The sequence below is a fragment of the Leiobunum rupestre genome, chromosome 8 (assembly GCF_980474605.1).
Source record: "Leiobunum rupestre chromosome 8, qqLeiRupe1.1.hap1, whole genome shotgun sequence".
Classification (NCBI taxonomy): domain Eukaryota; kingdom Metazoa; phylum Arthropoda; class Arachnida; order Opiliones; family Sclerosomatidae; genus Leiobunum; species Leiobunum rupestre.
Window position 1 is genome coordinate 36,124,758 of NC_143391.1, and position 20,460 is coordinate 36,145,217.

General features: G+C 34.3%; 1 protein-coding gene across 2 annotated transcripts in view; it reads right to left on the reverse strand.

Annotated features, from left to right (window-relative positions):
* Positions 1-846: 846 nt before the first annotated feature.
* LOC149933304 (mitogen-activated protein kinase kinase kinase 7-like) overlaps positions 847-20,460 on the reverse strand; it is a 47,042-nt gene continuing 27,428 nt past the window's right edge. For both annotated transcript variants that reach the window (XM_090156390.1, XM_090156389.1), the window contains exons 6-17: positions 12,637-12,775; positions 11,749-11,873; positions 10,008-10,136; positions 8,575-8,632; positions 8,099-8,220; positions 7,884-8,044; positions 7,252-7,411; positions 5,443-5,607; positions 3,808-3,878; positions 2,179-2,294; positions 1,092-1,182; positions 847-1,031 (exon numbers count right to left, since the gene is read on the reverse strand). In XM_090156390.1, coding sequence (XP_090012516.1) covers positions 915-1,031; positions 1,092-1,182; positions 2,179-2,294; positions 3,808-3,878; positions 5,443-5,607; positions 7,252-7,411; positions 7,884-8,044; positions 8,099-8,220; positions 8,575-8,632; positions 10,008-10,136; positions 11,749-11,873; positions 12,637-12,775 — 1,454 coding nt within the window. In that variant the 3' untranslated portion in view covers positions 847-914. The remainder of the gene's footprint in view (positions 1,032-1,091; positions 1,183-2,178; positions 2,295-3,807; positions 3,879-5,442; positions 5,608-7,251; positions 7,412-7,883; positions 8,045-8,098; positions 8,221-8,574; positions 8,633-10,007; positions 10,137-11,748; positions 11,874-12,636; positions 12,776-20,460) is intronic.

Sequence of the window (20,460 nt, forward strand, 5' to 3'; positions counted from 1 at the left end):
TAATTTATAAAATTAAAACTGAATTTAGTACTTAAAATGAATAAGAGTAATACTGCTTATAAAAACAATGTTGGTGATACATTAAATGGAAATCTGGTAAAGAAAAAGGAAAATTTTGAAAATAGGCACTGGTATGCATGTTTTATGTGCCCAAAATTAGCTAAATATAGCGCACTTCAAGATATTAAAATGTAATTTTTACGCGTAAGCGTTTGGTACCTTGCTTCAACTGATATACAGGGTGTCAACTAAAAAACAAAAATTATAAATAACTGAAAAACTTTTTTTTTAAATTTCTATGAAACATTTACTTGTGTAAAATTGAATGACCTTGAACCATGCCTTAAAGGTCATTAAAAAACTATCTCTAGAACCGTTGGGTTTACAGATTTGGTGCCAATAAGAAAGTTGTTGATCACCATATTATTAGTTCAAATAACTTTGATTTGACCAATCAGAAGCCGAGAAATTGAAGGATAATGAATTGAACCTGATTTCTGTAAGTTTGGTTGTCATGACAATAAGAAAAATAATTAAAGCCTTCTATGACATTTCAATTGAAATGTTGAACAACACATTGAACTCCGTCATTAAACAAGCTCAAGCATGTATCGTAGCCGACGGTGGCATAATTGAACCGTTGTAAACTATTCAGTATTTATGTGATTTAGTCACATTAAAACTAATCAGATTATTTTATTATCAAACACTGAATTCATTCACTTTCAATTTCTCAGCTTCTGATTGATAAAATTTTGTCAAATCTAAGTTATTTATATATTCAACTTAGTATATAGAATCAGAATATTTGATTAAAAATATTTATTTGACTATAGATACACATCGAGTAATATTGTATAACACATTAAAACCTGAATTTTAAAGACCTAATCCAAACTGAAAGTTATTTGTCATCAGGGGTTTATTAAAACCCACTCATCAGAATTTTTAATATTAGTGGGTTCCTGATGTTGTGCTTTTATTAATTCTAATTGTTTCTTCAATTTATGACGGAATTTCAGAAGACTTTCCTGTAAATTTGAATATAAAAATTAAGTGTTTAGCAATTAAACAAGGATAGTTTTCTTTACCTCTTCACTTAATAACTGCTTATGTTCTTCAATAATATCAAGTAGAGGATTGCTTTGCTGAATTAAACCCAATTCATTTTCAAGATAATTACTATAAATGAAAACGCATTCAATTTGAGACATACTTGGAAATGAAAATTTATTGCTCCATATGGTTAAATAAATTGTGTTTTCTAACAGCAAACCATTAAAACCCATCTTTAATATTTGCTCAAATATTTCATAAAAATCTGATGAAAATTGCAAGTAGGTAGAAAGTCAAAAACTGGCAAACCCACCTAGAAGCAATAAACACAGAAAACCCACAAAAGTCAAAAACAACCGAAAGTTAAAACTAAAAATTTTAAATTTTTTGGCGATTGTGGATATAATATAAATACAGTTGGGATTTATCGTTGTATGAATGTTTGACTCTATCTGAGTATTTCTTGAGCATGCTGATAGGGTCTTAGACTCTATTGGGCCCTTTCAACTAGGGTAATTCTTTGAACCTAAAGCCCCTCTTATAAAAACATTTAATTTAATTTTAATTGTTATTAAACATAATATAATCAATAGAAGTTAAAACACTTGGTCTTTCAAACCTGTGCGAGGAGTAATATCCTAGAGAGAACAGAATAATGATAAATTTGTTACCATTTGATTGGCTGCGTAAACAGAAATTGTGAAAATTACATTTCTCATACCTGCCAATTTTTTAGCCTCATTCTAACCCTATACCTTAAGGGTAAGTGCATATTCAGTGCTCGAAATGGACGGAACGCCGTTCCGTTTAAGTTTTTCTTCATATCATTCTGGGTTTGAAAAGATTATTTTTATTGCACTGCTCCCGATTTTCAGGATAAATGTAAGCTTAGAAATGAAACACGCTCTGGTTCGTGAATAAGTCCATTTCGAGCACTGTGCATATTAACCATATATGAACCAGGACTAGAGAATTTAGAAGCTGGTAATAAAATCTTTTTCTTATTTAAAATTGAAATCTTTTAAACTTCTCACCATATAAAAGTACAGATGATTATTTTTAAGTGGCATTAAGTTATTTACTAAATTCAATATTCAATTTAAACTACATTTACTTTCTTACTTCCTTTGTTTGAGTTGAGAAATTTCCATTCTAACTTGTAATAGCTCTTGCGCTTTTTTCCGGTGTCGTTCAAATAACTCTTTGGACTCAGGGCATGAAGGTGCAGGGTGCAAAGGCTGTCATTTAAAATAAAATTTTCTATTACAATAAAAAAGTATAAAAATTTTTCCGTAATCAGTATGCCACTTTCTACTCCATCTCTCTAAAATCTAATTTATTCAATAACCTTCTTTTGTGTAGACTTCTGTCTTAAGAAGTATCGGGGCAAGACTGTACAGATTTTCTCTGACAGCCAGGCTGCCCTTAAGTCTCTTAATCAGTTTAATATCAATTCTATAAGCTCGTTCTTCGCTGTTTGGATCTCCTTTGAGAACTGGGTACCCATAATAGGGTTCAACTCTATTGGGTGCATTATGATAATGAAAGGGCCAAGGAGGGTGTGGAGGCAGGGCCGGATTAAGTGGGTCCAATATACGCGCCCCTAAAAAACCAAAGGAGACTTAATACTTTTGTTTATTTGTTATGTTATATTATGTTCCGAGAATAAATTTTCGTTATTTATGAACACTACAATTCCCAATTAAGTTTTCGCACTTTCGTTTCAGCCCAAAACCAGTATAACTCAATGGTTTCGGTAAAAATGTAAAATAATGCGTCAAAATACAGGGAATTATAGACCATAGATATATCCCGAAACCAACTTTGGTTATTGGGGCCCGCCAGTTATGTTTTTTCCCATTTAAGCTTAAATGGGTAAAAACTTAACTTAAATTTTAAGCGCTTTTTGCCAATTTTTTTGGGGGATTTTTAGCTTGAAAATCTACATACTTGCCATAATTTTAGTTACATTTTGATAAAAACTGTAACTTTAGGAGGCACTTGTCTATTCTACTCCATGTTTATGGTTGTGTTAAGAAATTTAAATTTTAATTGAGATTTTATGTCAATGCGCGGGATCCATAATCCGCATACAGCATATTATGGTATTTGAATTTGGCGAATAAGCATATACCACCATCTATCTCCAAATATATTATATATGGGCAATAGGGATTAGAAGTTGGGCATTTGTTTGGCACTCGAAGGTTCAGTTATAGGTTGTTTGCCCGATCAAAGATTGTGTGTAGTTAAATGTCTGTGAAATATCATTAATCTCCTCCTCAAGCTACTCCACGACTATTATTATTTACATGTAGATTAGCAGATACAGTAAATTTTTTAGTGCCCCCTCCTTAATCCGTCCCAGTGTGGAGGGTAGGTTCTTGGGTGCTGAACCTGCTATTCCAACACAAAATGGCCAAGTTTGCAGTCATGTGCAGGGTGCTATGGCTTAAAGACAGGTCAAGCTTTAGAAAGGCGCCGCTCTTGCTCTCTAAGTGTAGTATCAGTGTGTTTACTGGCCTACTTTTAGGTCACTACCATGCTTAATAGACAACTGCATCTGATTGGCAACAGTGAGACTCCTATGTGCAGGGCGTGCCTTGCAGAGGAGGAAACTTCCTCTCATGTCTTTTGTGTCTGACTTTTATGCGGCTCAAAGGTTTGAGCATCTTGGTATGCACAGGTTGGAAACAAGAGATCTTTCACAACTTAATTAGTTGGGTAAATGGCAAATGATAAAAGTCAAACCTGCAAATTTGGTTCTAATAGTAAATGAGCATTCAGCTGAGATAGATCTGGAGTTTCATCACCTGATCCAGCTAAAAAGATAAAAATTAATATATTGTATTAAACAGTTTCCCTATACATTAAATATTGAAATTTTACTCCCAAATGAATTCCAATTAACTGCTAAATATTTAATTTTATCCAAATACACAAGTGTTTTGATATAATATAACAGTGATTAAATTTAACTAAGATTTCATTTTATTCAAGATTAGATTACAGGAAAAGAGCCATTAATTGTATATAAATCAAAAATTCAATAAAATCAAATCAGATTGAAATAAAAAAATTGATTTGATTTTTTTTTTAAATAAGAAGTGGCAACCCTGGGAAAAACTAGGAACAAGAAGGGCTTAAAGCCCTAGGTTTTTTTCTGCCTGTCCCCCTTTAAATTAACTTAGTGGAGCACAAATACCCTGGTGGTAGGCCGACCGCTGAACATGTTGGCCTAATTTAAAGGGGGACAGGCAGAAGAAAACCTAGGCCTTTAAGACTATAGACAATTTGATTTAAATCAGGTTTTTTAAATCAAATCATTGATATTATTCATGTAATGTCTTTCTATGCAAGAATTGAAAAATGGCACAAATATAAGTTTTGTAACTTATAAAATAGTAAATTAATTTAATCAAGAATAAAATTTACATAACGGAAAGATTGCAATTGAAGAAAAAACGCTGCTTCAAACCTGTGTTTTTTGTTTGCATTTCTTCAGACAGAAAAAGTTTAAAGCCGTAGTTTTAATTCATGAATGGTAAACCTTCATTCTTAGGAACTTATATACCAACCTACATGCATTTCTTATTTTGATGGGTGGAGCATCGCATTTTATTTTAATATATTAAAGCTAGTGGTGGCTTCAAAGAAAACTCTTTGAATGCTTTTCAGCATCACACGAAAAAAACCCATAAAGTATCGCCCACAATCGTTGCTGCAGTGTGAAATATTTTAATTTTATCACCCAACGAAAAGCTCCAGCAATTTCTCAGTTTAACCAGCTAAAAAATTACTCCTAAATCTTTAAGAATAAGTTTAATAAAATCTCTGTTGATAAACATTGTAGGTGTATAAATTTTAATATTTTAACTTGTTTTTGTTCAATTGAAAGGATGAATCTTAATTTACGATGAAAGTGTGCTTTAGCATTGGTCAGTCAATTAGAGACTAGGATCTGAATAGTAATGCAGCATACCCCGTTACAAATATGCGGCAGTCAGCATTCCCTTTTTTAAGCTTTGAAAATCTAATACATAATACACTAGGTTGGAGGAGCTGCAGATAATGACAGCTTTCATACCATCCAGGTAAAGCCACTTGCTTTAACTCATTTTGTTCAGTAAACAAGATTACCATTTAAAGGGAATATAACCTGCAAAGCAATCTTTATGGAAGACCCCTTCAATTTTTCAAATATCCCTGTACAGTGGCGCCTAACATTTCTAAAGCCGAAGGCAAGAGCGGCCAGAGCTGCAAACGTTGGTGTTCCACACCAAATACCTGAGGTTATATTCCCTTTAACAAAATAAAACTTCAGCCTTGTAGTTAAAAATAGCTTTATAATGTACAGCAATGGGTATGATAAATTTTGGTACTCACACGATGAAGAAGGCCAAGATGATTTCCGATTATTATTAGCCTCCTGAAACAAGTTTGGTTGTTTAGATGAAACTTGATGAAGTTCATCAGTAGATTTACTAGGTGTCTGGTTTTGAGTAAATTCATTGCTTAGTGGTGTTCCACATGAGCCTGCTCTTCGGTGACCTATACAATGAAAAATTTTTAAGTATACATACTAAGTATTTTTCTAATTTTTACATTTATGTCTTGTTTTTGAAAGTCACCTGGTAATTGCATTATATTTATAAAACATGCATTTTTTAATAAACCTTGATAAACAAAAGTTTTTAACAGGGATGACATGAGTGCTTTCTGTACATAAATAATTGACCTAAAAGAAATTTCATAAACATGGTCTGGTTGTACTTAAATTCGGGGGTTTGGTAGACCTTCATGTAACTTGAAAAACCCTGAAGGGAAATGTCTCCATAGGCAACCGTTTTGCCATGGTAACCAAAAATGTTTTTGACAACACAAAATGGAAATTTTCCCATTGAAAATAACATGGGAATCTGATCAATTTTACCCCCCCCCCCTGTAAAATTTTTTTTTGAAAATGCTAAAAATAGAAAATATAAATATAAAATAATGAAAAAGTTCGAATTTGATTAAAATTTTTACAGGGGGTAGCCTTAAAATTGGTTAGATTCCCATGTTATATTCAGTAGGGAAATTTCCATTTTGTGTTTTCAAAAACATTTTTGGTTGCCATGGCAAAACGGTTGCCTATGGAGACATTTCCCTTCAGGGTTTCTCAAGTTACATGAAGGTCTACCAAACATCCGAGTTTGATCAAAATCGGTGTGTTACACCTCGGGTAGTCTCCTTGTTAGTGTATTCAATTTTAAATGCAAACTGAAAATTTTACTCATTTTATAATTTTTATGCATAGTCTTACAGATACTATTATTTCTGTGGTGTGTTAATGATATAACCACTTGTAAAATGCATTATTGGATACTTTTGTTAAAATGCCAAGTGACAAAAAAATTTTCTGCTACACTATTTTCATGATTGATCTAAGGAGTGATTTCAAATCGGGTTACAAATTTCAATACCAGTTCCAAAAACTGCTTCCTTTAAACATAAATATTGCCTTTTTTGCAACTAAACTAACTTAAAATTTTCAAAGCAAAAGAAAGTAACAGTTGTTTCTGTTGCTAAAAACTGCATAGTGGATAGTGCTTCAAAAATTTACAATCTTGGTAAGAAACTTAAATATATAAAATATGTGGATTTTGTTCTAAGAACTTTACAAACAAAAACTATTAACTATTGAAATTCAAAATCTTAGGTTTTTAATGAAAATATATACTTTGAGGACCATTAATTCTCTACAGATATGCTTTTGTGCTTTAAAATTTTTGTTAAAGTATCACATGAAACATGGCCAATATATTATTCAAACATCTGATTGAAAAATTCGTCACTTAATGCTTTTGTGAACAACCTAGTAAATTTTTCAGTGACACAACACTTATATGTGTTAGGTAAAAAGAGTATTTACATGCTTCTGGTCCAAAACATGAAACTATATGATTGGGGGGAGCTAAGATACCATTACAAACATTGTTAAAGATTCAGGTTAAACTAAAAATATTTTAGTATAAAGAAGTCCTAATAAAGGAGAAAAATATATTAGCAATAGCTAATATCCAAGTATGAAGCTGGACCTGAATCACTTACTAGAATTAGCAATCTTGGATAATTTTTTTTTTTTACTATATTCTACTGTAGGTAATTTTTGGTAATTCTGACTGTTGTAAAAATTAAATAAAAATATTAAACCTTTTTTGGGCCCAGATTTCTGTTCGAAAATTGTAGACAAGTCTGCAGATCTTCTCTTATTAGCATCTAAATTGGAAAAAATTATATCTTGGTCGGTTTTTTGAATATTTTCTTTGCTTGATGAAAGCGATGCTGGAGCGCTTGTCCGAGAAGGTCGTACCTGTTAAATTAAGAATTACTGCCTCAAATCCAAAATACAAAAAAAAATTGTACAATAGATGTTTCAAACATGTAGACAAATATACATAAAAGCTTTAACTTTTTGGGCATGCACTCTTAATATTTTAGAACACGGTGGCTTTGCATTGCACCCTGGAAATATAAAAACAAGTGTAATTCTCCAGTTTCCTTTTTCCACTTCACTAAACTTTATTACACCCTTTTTTTATCATCACCTCTCGGGGCACCAACACGCCTTGCTCCCTCAGATTAATAGGTTTGTGTAAGCCTATATTAGAGTTCATTTAATTTAATTTCACTAAAAGGAAGAGGTATGAATTAAAATTTCATGTTAATTGGGCTTAGTAACTAATCCAATGACATGAAACAAAAGCAAAATATCTATTTATAGCAAATATTTTTTCACAAAAGGACACCATTAAGCACTTGACACTGACTGCTAAGGAACTTACAGAAACTGACGAGACAGGTAAAGATGGAAGTACCATAGGAGCCATTATATTGGTTGCCATGAAAGTTGACGAATGAGAGTTCATGGACTCTGTGATGCTCGCACCTGTTACGTTCATGTGTTGATTTTCTGATGTAAAGTCATCGTGGATTTCACCCCCATCTAAAAGAAAAAAATAGTTTAATAATGAAAATTAAGACTTCACATTTAACTTACAAAAATGTGAAGTTGGGAAGATAATAGGTTTATCAGCTCCATGGAAAAAGTTTGATAAGACCTTCAGTTTTTCTTCTACCTCGGACATAGATGGTCTCAAAGCTGGGTTTTTATCCCAGCACCTTTCAAAATAACAGTAGTTTCTTATTGATAAATATAGTTAGACAGCTTAGTCTACGTGTTGCTATTGGCCTTCATTACCAAGATATTTTTTTAATCATTTAAGAAGTTAATTTTATCAGAATAAAATTCAATATTTTATGAATTTAGCCTGTTAAGTGGTGATGATATTTACCCACAAAGGGTGATTTTACAAATTTTTTCATGCTTTGTTTCAGCATTAAACAAATAAAATTTAGAGCGACTTTTGCTTTTGAAACAATTTAAAAATACCACACAATCATATAAGTTAAACCCATCTCCACAATCAAGGCTAAAATACCAATAGTTCATGGATATATAGTTCAGAGCCTCACCTGGTCATTAAAGACTCCAGGGGCTTTGGGCAACCTTGGATAAGAGGTGGTCTTATACCTGTTAAGAAATTTTTTTAACTTAATAGAAAACCAAATATAAGAATAGGATTATTTTTTCCGCCACAATATTACCAACAAGGAATCCCCCCGCTAGGGTGGTGATAGTTATATAGTGGTCACTCTAGCTTGGGGAGTGGTATGGTTTTTTTGACATAATTAGGAAAACCCCTTCAGACTTTAGTAGACAGGCGGGAACCCCTCCAGGTTCCGATTGAGTTTAACAGTAAGTAACTTGCCTCTTTCTTTACACGTGGATTTATGTTCGTTACAGAATACTAAATATTTAATAAAACCATGTGTACGGGGATTTTATTTTTAGCGAGAACGCTCAACTGTATTAAAATCTTTGATCCAAAATAGCTGTCATTTATGTTTAATTTTTTCTATTCCATTTAAAAATTTTAACAAAATTACTACAAAGTTGTACATTTATGGTGGATCAAAACATTTTGGTTGTGGTGTTAAGAACAAGTTGTAGCTCATGTTGTGTGCTGATTTTATAGTGTGGATGTTAATATTTTAATTAACAAAGGCATTAAGAGATGGCACACTGGTTTTACACCACAGGCTAAGTCAGCCCCGCTAGCTCCCAATGACAGAAGAACATTTTGAATGATTTATAATTATGGACGGACTTGATAAAGAATAATTGATTTGCACACAACACAAGACAATTTTTTATTTAGGTTCTACAATTTTACTTACTAAAAAATTGAAGGATAATCCAAACAGAATTATCTTTTCTAATAGCTGAATTAGCAAGGTTGTACATATGATTTAAGTCAAATGTTTTTTTAATCATTTACTTATAACTTATGGAAATTTTAAAAAATATTCTCTGTATAAATGCCAATCTAGAGCATGCACACTGACAAAAACTGACAATTGTAAGCTCACTGAATTTTTTGGACAAATTATAAAGTTAGTTACAAAATCATTAATTCATACATCCATAACAAGGATAGCAAGCTATTGAGCTGGGAATAATTAGGACTTTTTCTGAAACCAAATGAGAAAACCAATTGGCTATTGTTCTGCCACAACTGTATAAAAAGTAATCAATTGAAATGTAGTTATGTATTTCTGTACAACTATTAGAATCATCTACTATTATATTAAATTGACTGCTCGCTATAAAAATGTTTTATGACAAAAGAAACATAACTCGAGTGCTGACCTTTATGGGTCACAGTTCAGATTTTTTGACATTCTGTTTAAGGCAAAATTGCCTGTTTGAAGGTTTTTTGCTTTTTATTTCTGCAAATCATTTTTTCTTTGGTGTTTATAAGGGTGCAAAAAGTCTTATGATTTTTGCAACAAATACATTATTCACACCAAAATATACATACCACTAAAACAATATAAAAACATACCACTATGAACTGCCCACATAATTCTAAATGCTGGTCCACCAATTTCATTAAAAGGTTTTCTTCTCGTGAGAATCTGCCACAGGATTACTCCCCAACTAAATACATCGCATTTTTCACTATAATTTCGACCTGCAAAAATTTATAAATAATATCAGACAAATTTTAACAAAAGTAGCAGCTGTTTTGCTCAATAGCACCTCAGTGTAAGTAAGCAGGTAATAAAAAATATTTAGCTTGAGCATAATAATAATAATAATAATAATAAAAAGCTTTTTATTGGGATCATCTTATAAGTTAAAAACTTATTTGCATAAGAGTCCCTATTTAAATTAATTAAAAGTACATCTATGATACACAGTAGGAATAGTCAATTCCAAAATATAGACTTTAGAGATTCAAATAAATTTATCTTAAATATCTTTTAAATTCTGCTATTGTAGTGCTATTTTTTATTTTATTATTTAAGTTATTCCATAATTTTATACCCCTATCTTTGATACTTTTAGACTTATATTTCGAGTACACATTATTGACATAAAAGTTTGTAATCACATCTATAGTTATTTTTGTGGTATTGTGATCTTCAAACCAGTCCAAAACATAAGGTGGTTAAAATTATAAATATTAGCTTTTTTTTAGCTTCAGTAAGCGAGGAATACTTTTATTGTTTTGCAATTAGTTAATAGCAGTATTAATTTGGGCATCAATTTTATCTATATCATTTTTATTAGAGATTGCATAGAAGATTATAGGGCATTCGATAATCGGTTTTATTAGGGCATTATAGAATATTCTTAAGATTTCATTATTTAGATAACACTGTAGTGGTTTAAGGAGCCACATTCTACTTCTAAATTTTTTTAATGGTACAATCGATATGTTTATTCCAAGTTAAGTTTTGTTCAATCCATAGACCCAAATATTTATAATTCATAGTTCTTTCTATTGTACCATTACGGATGTGTTTTGTATTTGCTGCTGTTTCACACATAGCTCGATTTGGAGAGAAAAGAATGAATTTGGTTTTTTCATATTAATGCATAATCCTTTCGATGATAGTTTATTTTGAGTGCGAAAATATCTTCTTCTGCTTTTTCAATAAGTAACTCCAAATTCGGGTGCACAGTATCTATGGCATTATTGTCAGCATACTCGTTAGACATTTGGGTCAGTGCATTGTGGATATCTGGTGTGTAAATATTAAAGAGGGTTGGGCCTAATACACTACCCTGAGGAATACCATGTATCACATGCCTTGTTTCAGAGGTCCTACCATTATGCGATACTATCTGATTGTTTTTCATATTAAGCTCCAGATTCCTCCAGGAATTTCATAACATAGCATAGGGTTTTACGCAGTATTTTTTCACAAATCATTTTAGCAGGGTGAAAATTTATCTCTACTCCAAGACTTAACATGCTGAAAGTATATCAATTTACTATGCCCTAAATGTAGATTAAGAGGTATATAGAACTATACAACGTAAAATTTTTCACAAGTATTAAATTTTCATAACTTTAATTTAAACGTAACTTAAATTTTGAAAATTATTTTATTGGAATTAAACATTGAATCAAATATAAGTTCTAATTAAAAAACTATTATTTTAATGAACAAAACATTAAGATTTAAAACGCTTTTAATGCTATGAATGTTAAACTGCTTATGTTCCATGAACTGAATGTGATGAGACAGATATAAAAATTAATCTTTCTCAACTATACCTTTTTTAAAACTTACTTTCAAAAACTTCAGGGGCCATCCATGCTGCACTTCCTTTGCTATTGGTCATAACTGTTTGCAAATCACAGGCGGTTCCAAAATCACAGATTTTAAGCACAGTTCCACCCATGATCAACAGTAAACTAAAATGTTACAGAATAGTGTAAATTAGAATGTTAAAAAAATATATAAGAAATCAACTTATTTTAGTCGAGATCATTTAGGTTTTGAAATAGTGATTTGGTTTAAATTAATTTTGTCAATGTTAAGGAGTTATTTCATTAATTTCAGGCAGTGTAAATTAACTTTTTTGACAAACACAATTATGAAATGCTACCGAAAACAGAGATGGCATTTATTTTATTACTTTGTAAATTAATGATCAATATTTTCTATTTAAATTGCCTTTTTTTATTTATGAATTTTTATGGAATTATTTGCTCATTTAGTTTAATATATATTCAGATTATTTACTATTTAATAATTTGGCATTCTTCTTGAGCTGGAATCATTAAAGTATTTTCTACCATATCTAATTAATTCCTACATTGAAAGTGTGTGATTTATGAGAATATTTTTAAAATTAATTCAATTTCAAATCATCTAAACTTGTGTTTTGTTTTAAGTCTTTAACAAAGATGTTAAAGAGAGTTAAAGAAGTGTAAGCCCTTTAAGCATAGTCACAGAAAATAAAAAAGTTCATTTTTAAACTAGGCACATAATTTTGGTATTTTCCTTTTTCTTAACTCAGTATGTACAGTAAAAAAGTATCAACACAAGAGAAAAAATTGCTTAAAAGTAATGTAAACCAGTGTTTAAAAAAACGCGGTTTAAACCAAAAATATTTAATCATGGAGTTTTTTTTGTTATATTCCAAATAATTGAAAATATTAAAATATGACTCACTTGGGAGGTTTCAAGTCTCTGTGAATAAGTGCTTTGGGCTTCATATTATGTAAATAAGCTACTGCACTAGCACATTGTAAAGCCCAGCTTATAGCATGAGCAGCAGTATATATTGGTATATCTGGTGTTTGGTGTAAAACTGGAAATAATTTAAAAAAATGATATAACTGCAAACATGTACTAACGTCGTAAGTTGAAAAGGAAAGATGTAATACAATAGATATTTGAAAATTTTTGAATCTGCTCCAGGCCCGTATACGGGGGCGGGGGGGGGCGCCAGGGGATGCTCAGCGCCCCCAATTGAGTACTTGAGCATCCCCAATCTGACTGACCCAAAAAAAATCAATTGCTCAATTACCGAAAGATATGATCTAAAATATTTGTATATTAATCAAAAAGGAAAATTACTTTTACTAGAGAGCTAGTATCAGTAAATATTTGAAACCATTTTACTAAAGTTCATGAAAATTGCTTTCGCGCGTCTCACTGCACCAGAAAAACTTTTCAATTGTAGAACCAGCTGATCAAAGATGTTTCGACGGATATTTTAGGGCTACAAACGGATTAGTATATTTACTAATTTCATAGGTGGGGAGATAAAAATTACTCTAGGTATTGGCACCCCCAAAAAGAATTTGAGCGTCCCCGAGTTTTGGCGGCTGTGTACGGGCCTGATCTGCTCATGTTGCCTTAGCATTAAAATTTATTTTTGCATTCAAATATTTCCCTTCTTAAACTGAGCATAATAATTACCTTTATTGGAGTAGGTAATAATAATAATAATAATAATATTAATAAGAGCTTTAACTTGGATATTCTCATCAGTATACACGGTTTTATGCGAGAGTCCGTTACTTAAAATTAAATTAAATTATATATTCATTTCCAAAAAATGTTTTTTTAACCTATTTTTACAAAACCATGAATTCCTGAGGCTCATTAAATTCACTCTGAAACTTTTATTACTGTATTTGTTAATCTTGTTTTGGACATTAAGGTAAGTCTCTCCGGCTCTTGGATTATAGACAGAGTTTTGAACATGCATTGTTTTGCAGATACCTGAAATATACTTTTGGTAATTTTGGTGGTATATTTTAGGGACAATAATTAGAGTATGGTATTTTGCTCTTTGGGAAAGGGTCATCCAGCCTAACTCGTTGCAGGCTTCTGTGGCTGACAAATTTATTGGTGTTGTGGTGTAATACTTGTAATTTCTTGAGAGGGGTCCATGAAGTTAGCCCCGCCATATTCCCAATTTGAAAATTAACTTTTGCACCCCACATGCACCGTTGTGCACCACCAAAAGTATTTTTGCACCGTCTCGAAAAGGCGGGAAATTTAAAAATTGAATTCAAAAATTATTATTACCAGCCTGGATAGGTGAGAATGTCAGCACCCACATCTGATATCAATAATATTTATGTGTCCCTTACCAAAAAATAAGTTGGTTTTTAGTTGGTATTCACATTTAAGTTGATATTAAGTTGGTTTTAAGTGGTCAGCATATTTCAGTAAACTAGTTAAGTTGGTAATAAGTTGGTTTTAAGTTGGTATTTAGTTGGTTTTTAGTGGTCAGAAAATTACATATTTTTTTTTAAGTTGGTTTTAAGTGGTCTTTATTAAGTAACATTTTAAGTAAGTTTAAAGTTGGCTTTAAGTGGTCTTTATTAAGTAACATTTTAAGTAAGTTTTTAGTTGGTTTTAAGTTGGTGTTAAGTTGTTTTTAAGTAGGTTTTTAGTTGGTATTTGTCTCAAATACCAACAGAGATATCTCATTGTGAAGCAGGGTTTAATAAATACGGAGGATAAAACATAATGTGTTTATTTAAAACTATAATTTAACATAATGAATAAATTAATAAATATTAATTATTAACTAATTACAACCATACTCGAGGGAGAGGGAGTGCAATGACCCAACTGCATCAAACGTAAGCTAGTCAAAAACTGCCATCATCTACGCATGCTACACGATAACAAAAACCGCGTCAAATATGACGTCATCAATTTGGATGGCGGCCAATTTAAATAGACCGTGAGCGTCACTATTTATGTTAAAGCTAATATGTATCGAGGCTTTTGGGCAATTCAGAGTTGTTACAGGACTGTAAGTTTGAAATTCTTTTTGTTCGCAAGATGTGTTACTGCAAGTGTCTCTTATGTAGTTGCAAGTTGTAATAATTTCAGTTCTTTTAATTAAATCTGAGGTGACAAAGTCGCATCGAATTTTCTTCACATTGAAAGGATACGCTTGTAACCGATTTTTTCCCTAACGGGAAACGTTAGGCCAGACGAACATAAGATTATAGAAAAGAAACACAACAGGCCCGTAAGGGAATTCAGTCTCAACAATATTTTATTTGGTTTCAAAGAGAATATCCATTTACCCCTTAAGAGGCGGAGATCATTTCGCATTACCACATATATTTACCAGTACAGACAGAGCCATATTCCTGGAAGCCAATCCAACGTCAGTTTTCTAATCGAGGAGCTCAGCAAATCTAACCCCTCTCTACGAGAACCTCCACCTCTCTCCTCCTTCCACCCCCGGCGCACTCTCTTATACCGGATTGTAAAAAACTAAAACGAAAAGCTGTCTGCTTCGAGGCCTTTGAACAGTTGAAGAACAGGTCTGCCAGGAGTACGGCTCTCTCCGTTGTCTGCGGACGCTCAATTAGACGTTAGTATTTTTTAGTAATAAGAAAGAGAAAAAAAAACAAACGCGTTAGGTAAGTCAGAGTGTTACCTGGTGCAAGGGAGCCTAGGCCCCTCTACCAGTGGTTATGTAGGCTTAGGACTAATACGGCGGTTACACGCTTCTTCATCTTCGCAGATGGATATCAAAATTTTGGCCCTCTCTCGGTACAGGTCGGCAGTGACACCTTTTGCCATTATACTTTTTACAAATTCAAACATTACGAGTTCACTTTGGTCAATTAGTTTTTCATTAAGTCGTAGTCGCAAGACGAAACACAAAGATTGAGCAATCGCGTCAAAAGCGTGTTGCTTATTGAATAGCGAATTTTGTCGATTTTTACGGCTTGAAGGGATTTTATATTAGCGTTTTTTAAAAAATCAATAATTAGAATGTCATGAATTTTTGAAAACTCAGTTCTTCTCATTTCCAGTAACGTATCTAAGTATGACTTTCGTGGCCTTCGCTTCAAAGGGCTTTTCCCCATGTTTCGCCAGTTTTCTTTGGCGTTTCTTTCCTCCTCTCTCTTATTATCCTCCGTGGGTTTTCTTCGCCCAGTACATTCAATTCAATTCAAATTATTTAATTATCTTTAGACATTTTTGTTCAAATTCGAGGGCCAAGTCATCTTGCGACTTATAGCCCTCTTTTTTAGATAGGAGTAAACATTTGTAAATAAACAAAACAAAAAAAATTAAAAAAAAATTAAACAATAAAATTAAACAATTAAACTTGTATTGTTTCTTCATTTTCCTTGGAGGTTCCCGGTATTTCTTCAATAACCTGTAGATCATCTACTAATTCTTCATCATCGTTCCATTGCAGCACTTCAATGTTACCTGCAGGAACTTTATATTTATTTACGCCAAGCTTATCTTCATCAAAGGTTACATGCTTGGTTTCTATCACTTTTCCTTCCTCCGGATACCGTACCCTATAGCCTCGAATATAAATGGACCCCCAATTTGGCACGATTCTAAAATTTGTTTCTCCTGCGTTGAGCCGGAATATGAACAAATGCTAGAATACCAATGCGTTTGAGGTGATTGACACTTGGGTTATGACGCATCCAATATTCAAGTGGTACTATGTCTAATTGTGCCTTTCGTAATCGATTTCGTAAATAAGCTGCCTGTTGTAATTAGCTGACCTTGACCCCCGTATAATACAGCGCGACCTCTAGTGATAACTTATGTCTAAAATATTCCTTGAGCCTGTTGGCAGCCTTGTTGTTCCTCCTTAGTAAGTTGAGATGATAGGTTAGGCTAGAGGACGTTATGCCGAATTCTAAATGTTGGATGTGTAAATATATTGTTTATAGTAATAATTTAATTAACCAGTTTTATATTGCAAAGCAAGTCTGTTGGTAATCGTTTACTTTCTAACATGGTACTTTGTCTAATTGTGCCTTTCGTAATCGATTTCGTAAATAAGCTGCCTGTTGTAATTAGCTGACCTTGACCCCCGTATAATACAGCGCGACCTCTAGTGATAACTTATGTCTAAAATATTCCTTGAGCCTGTTGGCAGCCTTGTTGTTCCTCCTTAGTATGTTGAGATGATAGGGTAGGCTAGAGGACGTTATGCCGAATTCTAAATGTTGGATGTGTAAATATATTGTTTATAGTAATAATTAAATTAACCAGTTTTATATTGCAAAGCAAGTCTGTTGGTAATCGTTTACTTTCTAACATGGTAGCAGAGGATAATTTGGGAAGTAACGATTTCTACCCGCTGGTCGGCAAGGCTTCGCAGCCGACGTCCACATTGTCAGAAAAAATTCAAAATGGCGGATGGCCGGCATACTGATTCTTCCGCAAGTACCTTTACGTTTTTGAAGGCGGACATGCGGATGGTCTTATGTGACTTCAGTCTTTGGGGAATTATTGATGGCACTGATCCAGCACCCACAGGTGAAAGGGTTACGCCAGCCCAGACCAAGGCTTATTCCGACCGTAATCAGAGGGCGTTGTCTAAAATTTATCTTGCGGTGGATAATCCTCATAGGGGGATAATTGGTTCTTGTAAGACTGCTAAGGAGGTTGGGAACCGAAGTCGAGGGCCCGTATAGCGGCGGTAAGATCGGAATTTCTTAGCCTGTGTTATTCCCCACCAGAGTCTATGTCTGCTTACATTGCCAGGGTGCTTCAAGTGGTGATGATGAGATAGCTTACCAACTAATTCATCGATTGCCACCCCAATATGAGAACACCGTAGTCCGGGCCTACGCATTAGAAGATGGCGAATTTTTAACAAAGAATGTTTAAGCATTATTGGTGTCAGAATATGAGCGGCAAAGGCAGATCGAATTGGAAGACGCGGGGGAGCCAGCGGTACAGTCAAGTTTTTCTTCTCACCTACGTTCTAGTCGACGGAATTCTAGACGGGGTGCTTCACAGCAACGGGGACCCGAGTGCTATCATTGTCATAAAGTGGGGCACATTGCACGAGATTGTTATGCTAATAATGAGGGACCTCTATGTACTATATGCAATAAAAAGGGCCATACTTCGCGAGATTGTCGCATGGCCCAACGATATCAAGCTAACAGATTTCATTCCCAACAGAGCCATCGAGGTCAAACTTATAGGAATAGAGGCCGAGTCGCACAGTCATTTTTTGCGTCCGCAACATGTATGGTGGCGACGACCGACAAGGACGGTTTTGCATATGATTCGGCGGCGACACATCATTTTTGCAACAGAAAAGAATGGTTTTATAATTACAGGGATATGGAAGCCCCGATAGACATTGCACAGGGGAGTGCCAAGGCGATGGGTACAGGTGACATTGCCTTGATGGTACGATGCAATGGGACTAGTAACCTAGTTTATTTGCGAGATGTTATATACGTCCCAAAGTATTTCAGAAATTTACTCTCTGCAAGAAGGGTTGATCAATCTGGTTTTTCAGCCGTAATTGGGTCCCGCTGTATCAAGGTTTACGATAAAACGAAGAAGTTATATATGACGGCATCTTTACAGGCGAACAACCTCTACATTCTAGATGGTCATGTGGTAACCGATCTGGATGATATCCCACCACTTCAAAAAACATGGGTAGACAAGACCAGCCTTATTAGCATTACGGAGGACACAGAGCTTTGGCATCGTCGGCTTGGTCATCCGAGTATACAGAGATTGCAGGATATAGAACGAAATTATATGGTTGAAGGTATCCCGAAGATCAGTCAGACCATGCAAATATGTCATCCTTGCAGATTCTCAAAAGCAACACGATCATCATCAAATCCAATTCCAGCGATCACAACTACTCTACAATTGGAGCTTGTACATAGCGATGTTTGGGGGCCAGCACCCGTTGATTCCCAAGGGGGAGCAAGATATTTCATAAGCTTCATGGACGACTATTCCCGGAAGGTTACAGTATATACGATGTGCAGAAAGAACGAAGCATTTGATAAATTCAAGATTTATCGGGCATGGGCTGAAAAACAAACTGGACAGGCTTAGAACCGATAACGGTTTGGAGTATTGCGCACATATCTTTGAACGTTACTGTGAGGAAGAAGGAATCCAAGTCGAGAGGACAAATTTATATTAGCCGGAGATGAATGGCATTGCCGAACGCCTAAACCGAACTTTAATCGAAGGAGTGCGAACCCTATTAGAAGATGCTCAACTCCCACAACCCTTGAGGGATGAGGCATTATATTGTCAAGCTTATTTAGTCAATAGACTTCCACATACAAAGCTCAAAGGCATTGTCCCAGAAGAATGATGGTCGAATAGGAAACCCTCGATTCGTCACTTGAAGTGTTATGGATGTCTAGCATTCACGGTTGTTCCAAAACCATACCGAAATAAATTTGCCAGGAGGGCCAAGCTAGGGATTATGGTTGGTTACGCGTATAAGACCAAGGGCTACCGTATTTGGTATCCGAGCGAGAGGCATGTCATTGAGACCAAACATGTAAGGTTTTGTTATATATGTAAGGTGATGAAAGTAAAAAGCTTTATCGACAATATTAAATTAAATTTATTAAGTTAGACTAAATGAATTGAACATGGTTAACAGAGAGAACAAAAATTAAAGTCTATATCCTAACACGAGTTATCAGAGCAGCCGGCCCTAGTTAGTTGATTACCGGTTTGCCAGGCATTGCAGGTCTGCCGGGCATTAATACCGAAATAGCAAAGACTAAAATTTCATAAATATATTTAACAGGTTAGAAGAAACAAAGCTTGGGATAAAGTCACTAAATGAAACTAAGGATGTGAATTACCAAAATCATTTCAACGTTTTAGGGGAAGCTGCTCCGGTAGAGGAAAGCATCCAGGAACAACCGCATGCAGAAGCCATTAAAAGCAAACCCAAGGATGAGGTCCAGGGACACCCTGGGGAAACGAAAAACCCAGATCAGGGACGACAGATAGCGACCGATGAGTCCGAGGAGGATGAGGGGGATGAAGAAGTTAAGTTTCAAATACCAAGAACACCACACACAGTTGATATGACAGCCTGGACACGGATGGAGAAGAAACGAAAGACTGGGAACAGAATTGATGTATACTATAAGAAGGATAAAGTAACATTACGTTCTCCCAATGATGTTGTCCGGTATTATGAAGGTAGTAATGAGATCTATGATCCGCAGCTATTCGATTTTAAGCCCAAAGGGCAGAACGGGAGTAACATAGAGGCTCATTGTTTGGAAATACCACTGTCATACGATGAAGCGGTACAGATCAAGGAAGTTGATCAATGGAAGCATGCCATGCAGGTTGAATATGATACGATAAAAGAACGTGAAGTTTGGAAGTTAGTACCAAAGCCTCAAGATAGAAAAATTGTGGGCAGTAAATGGGTATACGATATAAAGCGCACAGCTGATGGAGCGGTGGCCAGGTTTAAAGCTCGATTAGTGGCTCAAGGCTTCACCCAGAAATTTGGACTTGATTTTTAACACACCTACGCACCGGTGGTCAACTTCACTTTGGTCAGATTGTTTCTGCTCATTTTTGCCGTTTCACTGGGATGGTTCAACCGACACCTAGATGTTAAAGGGGCATATTTATATGGCACGTTAGAAGAGGACATCTTTATCTCACAACCCAAAGGTTTCTTAGAGGCCGGGAAGGAAGGCTTCGTCTGGCATCTCCAGAAAG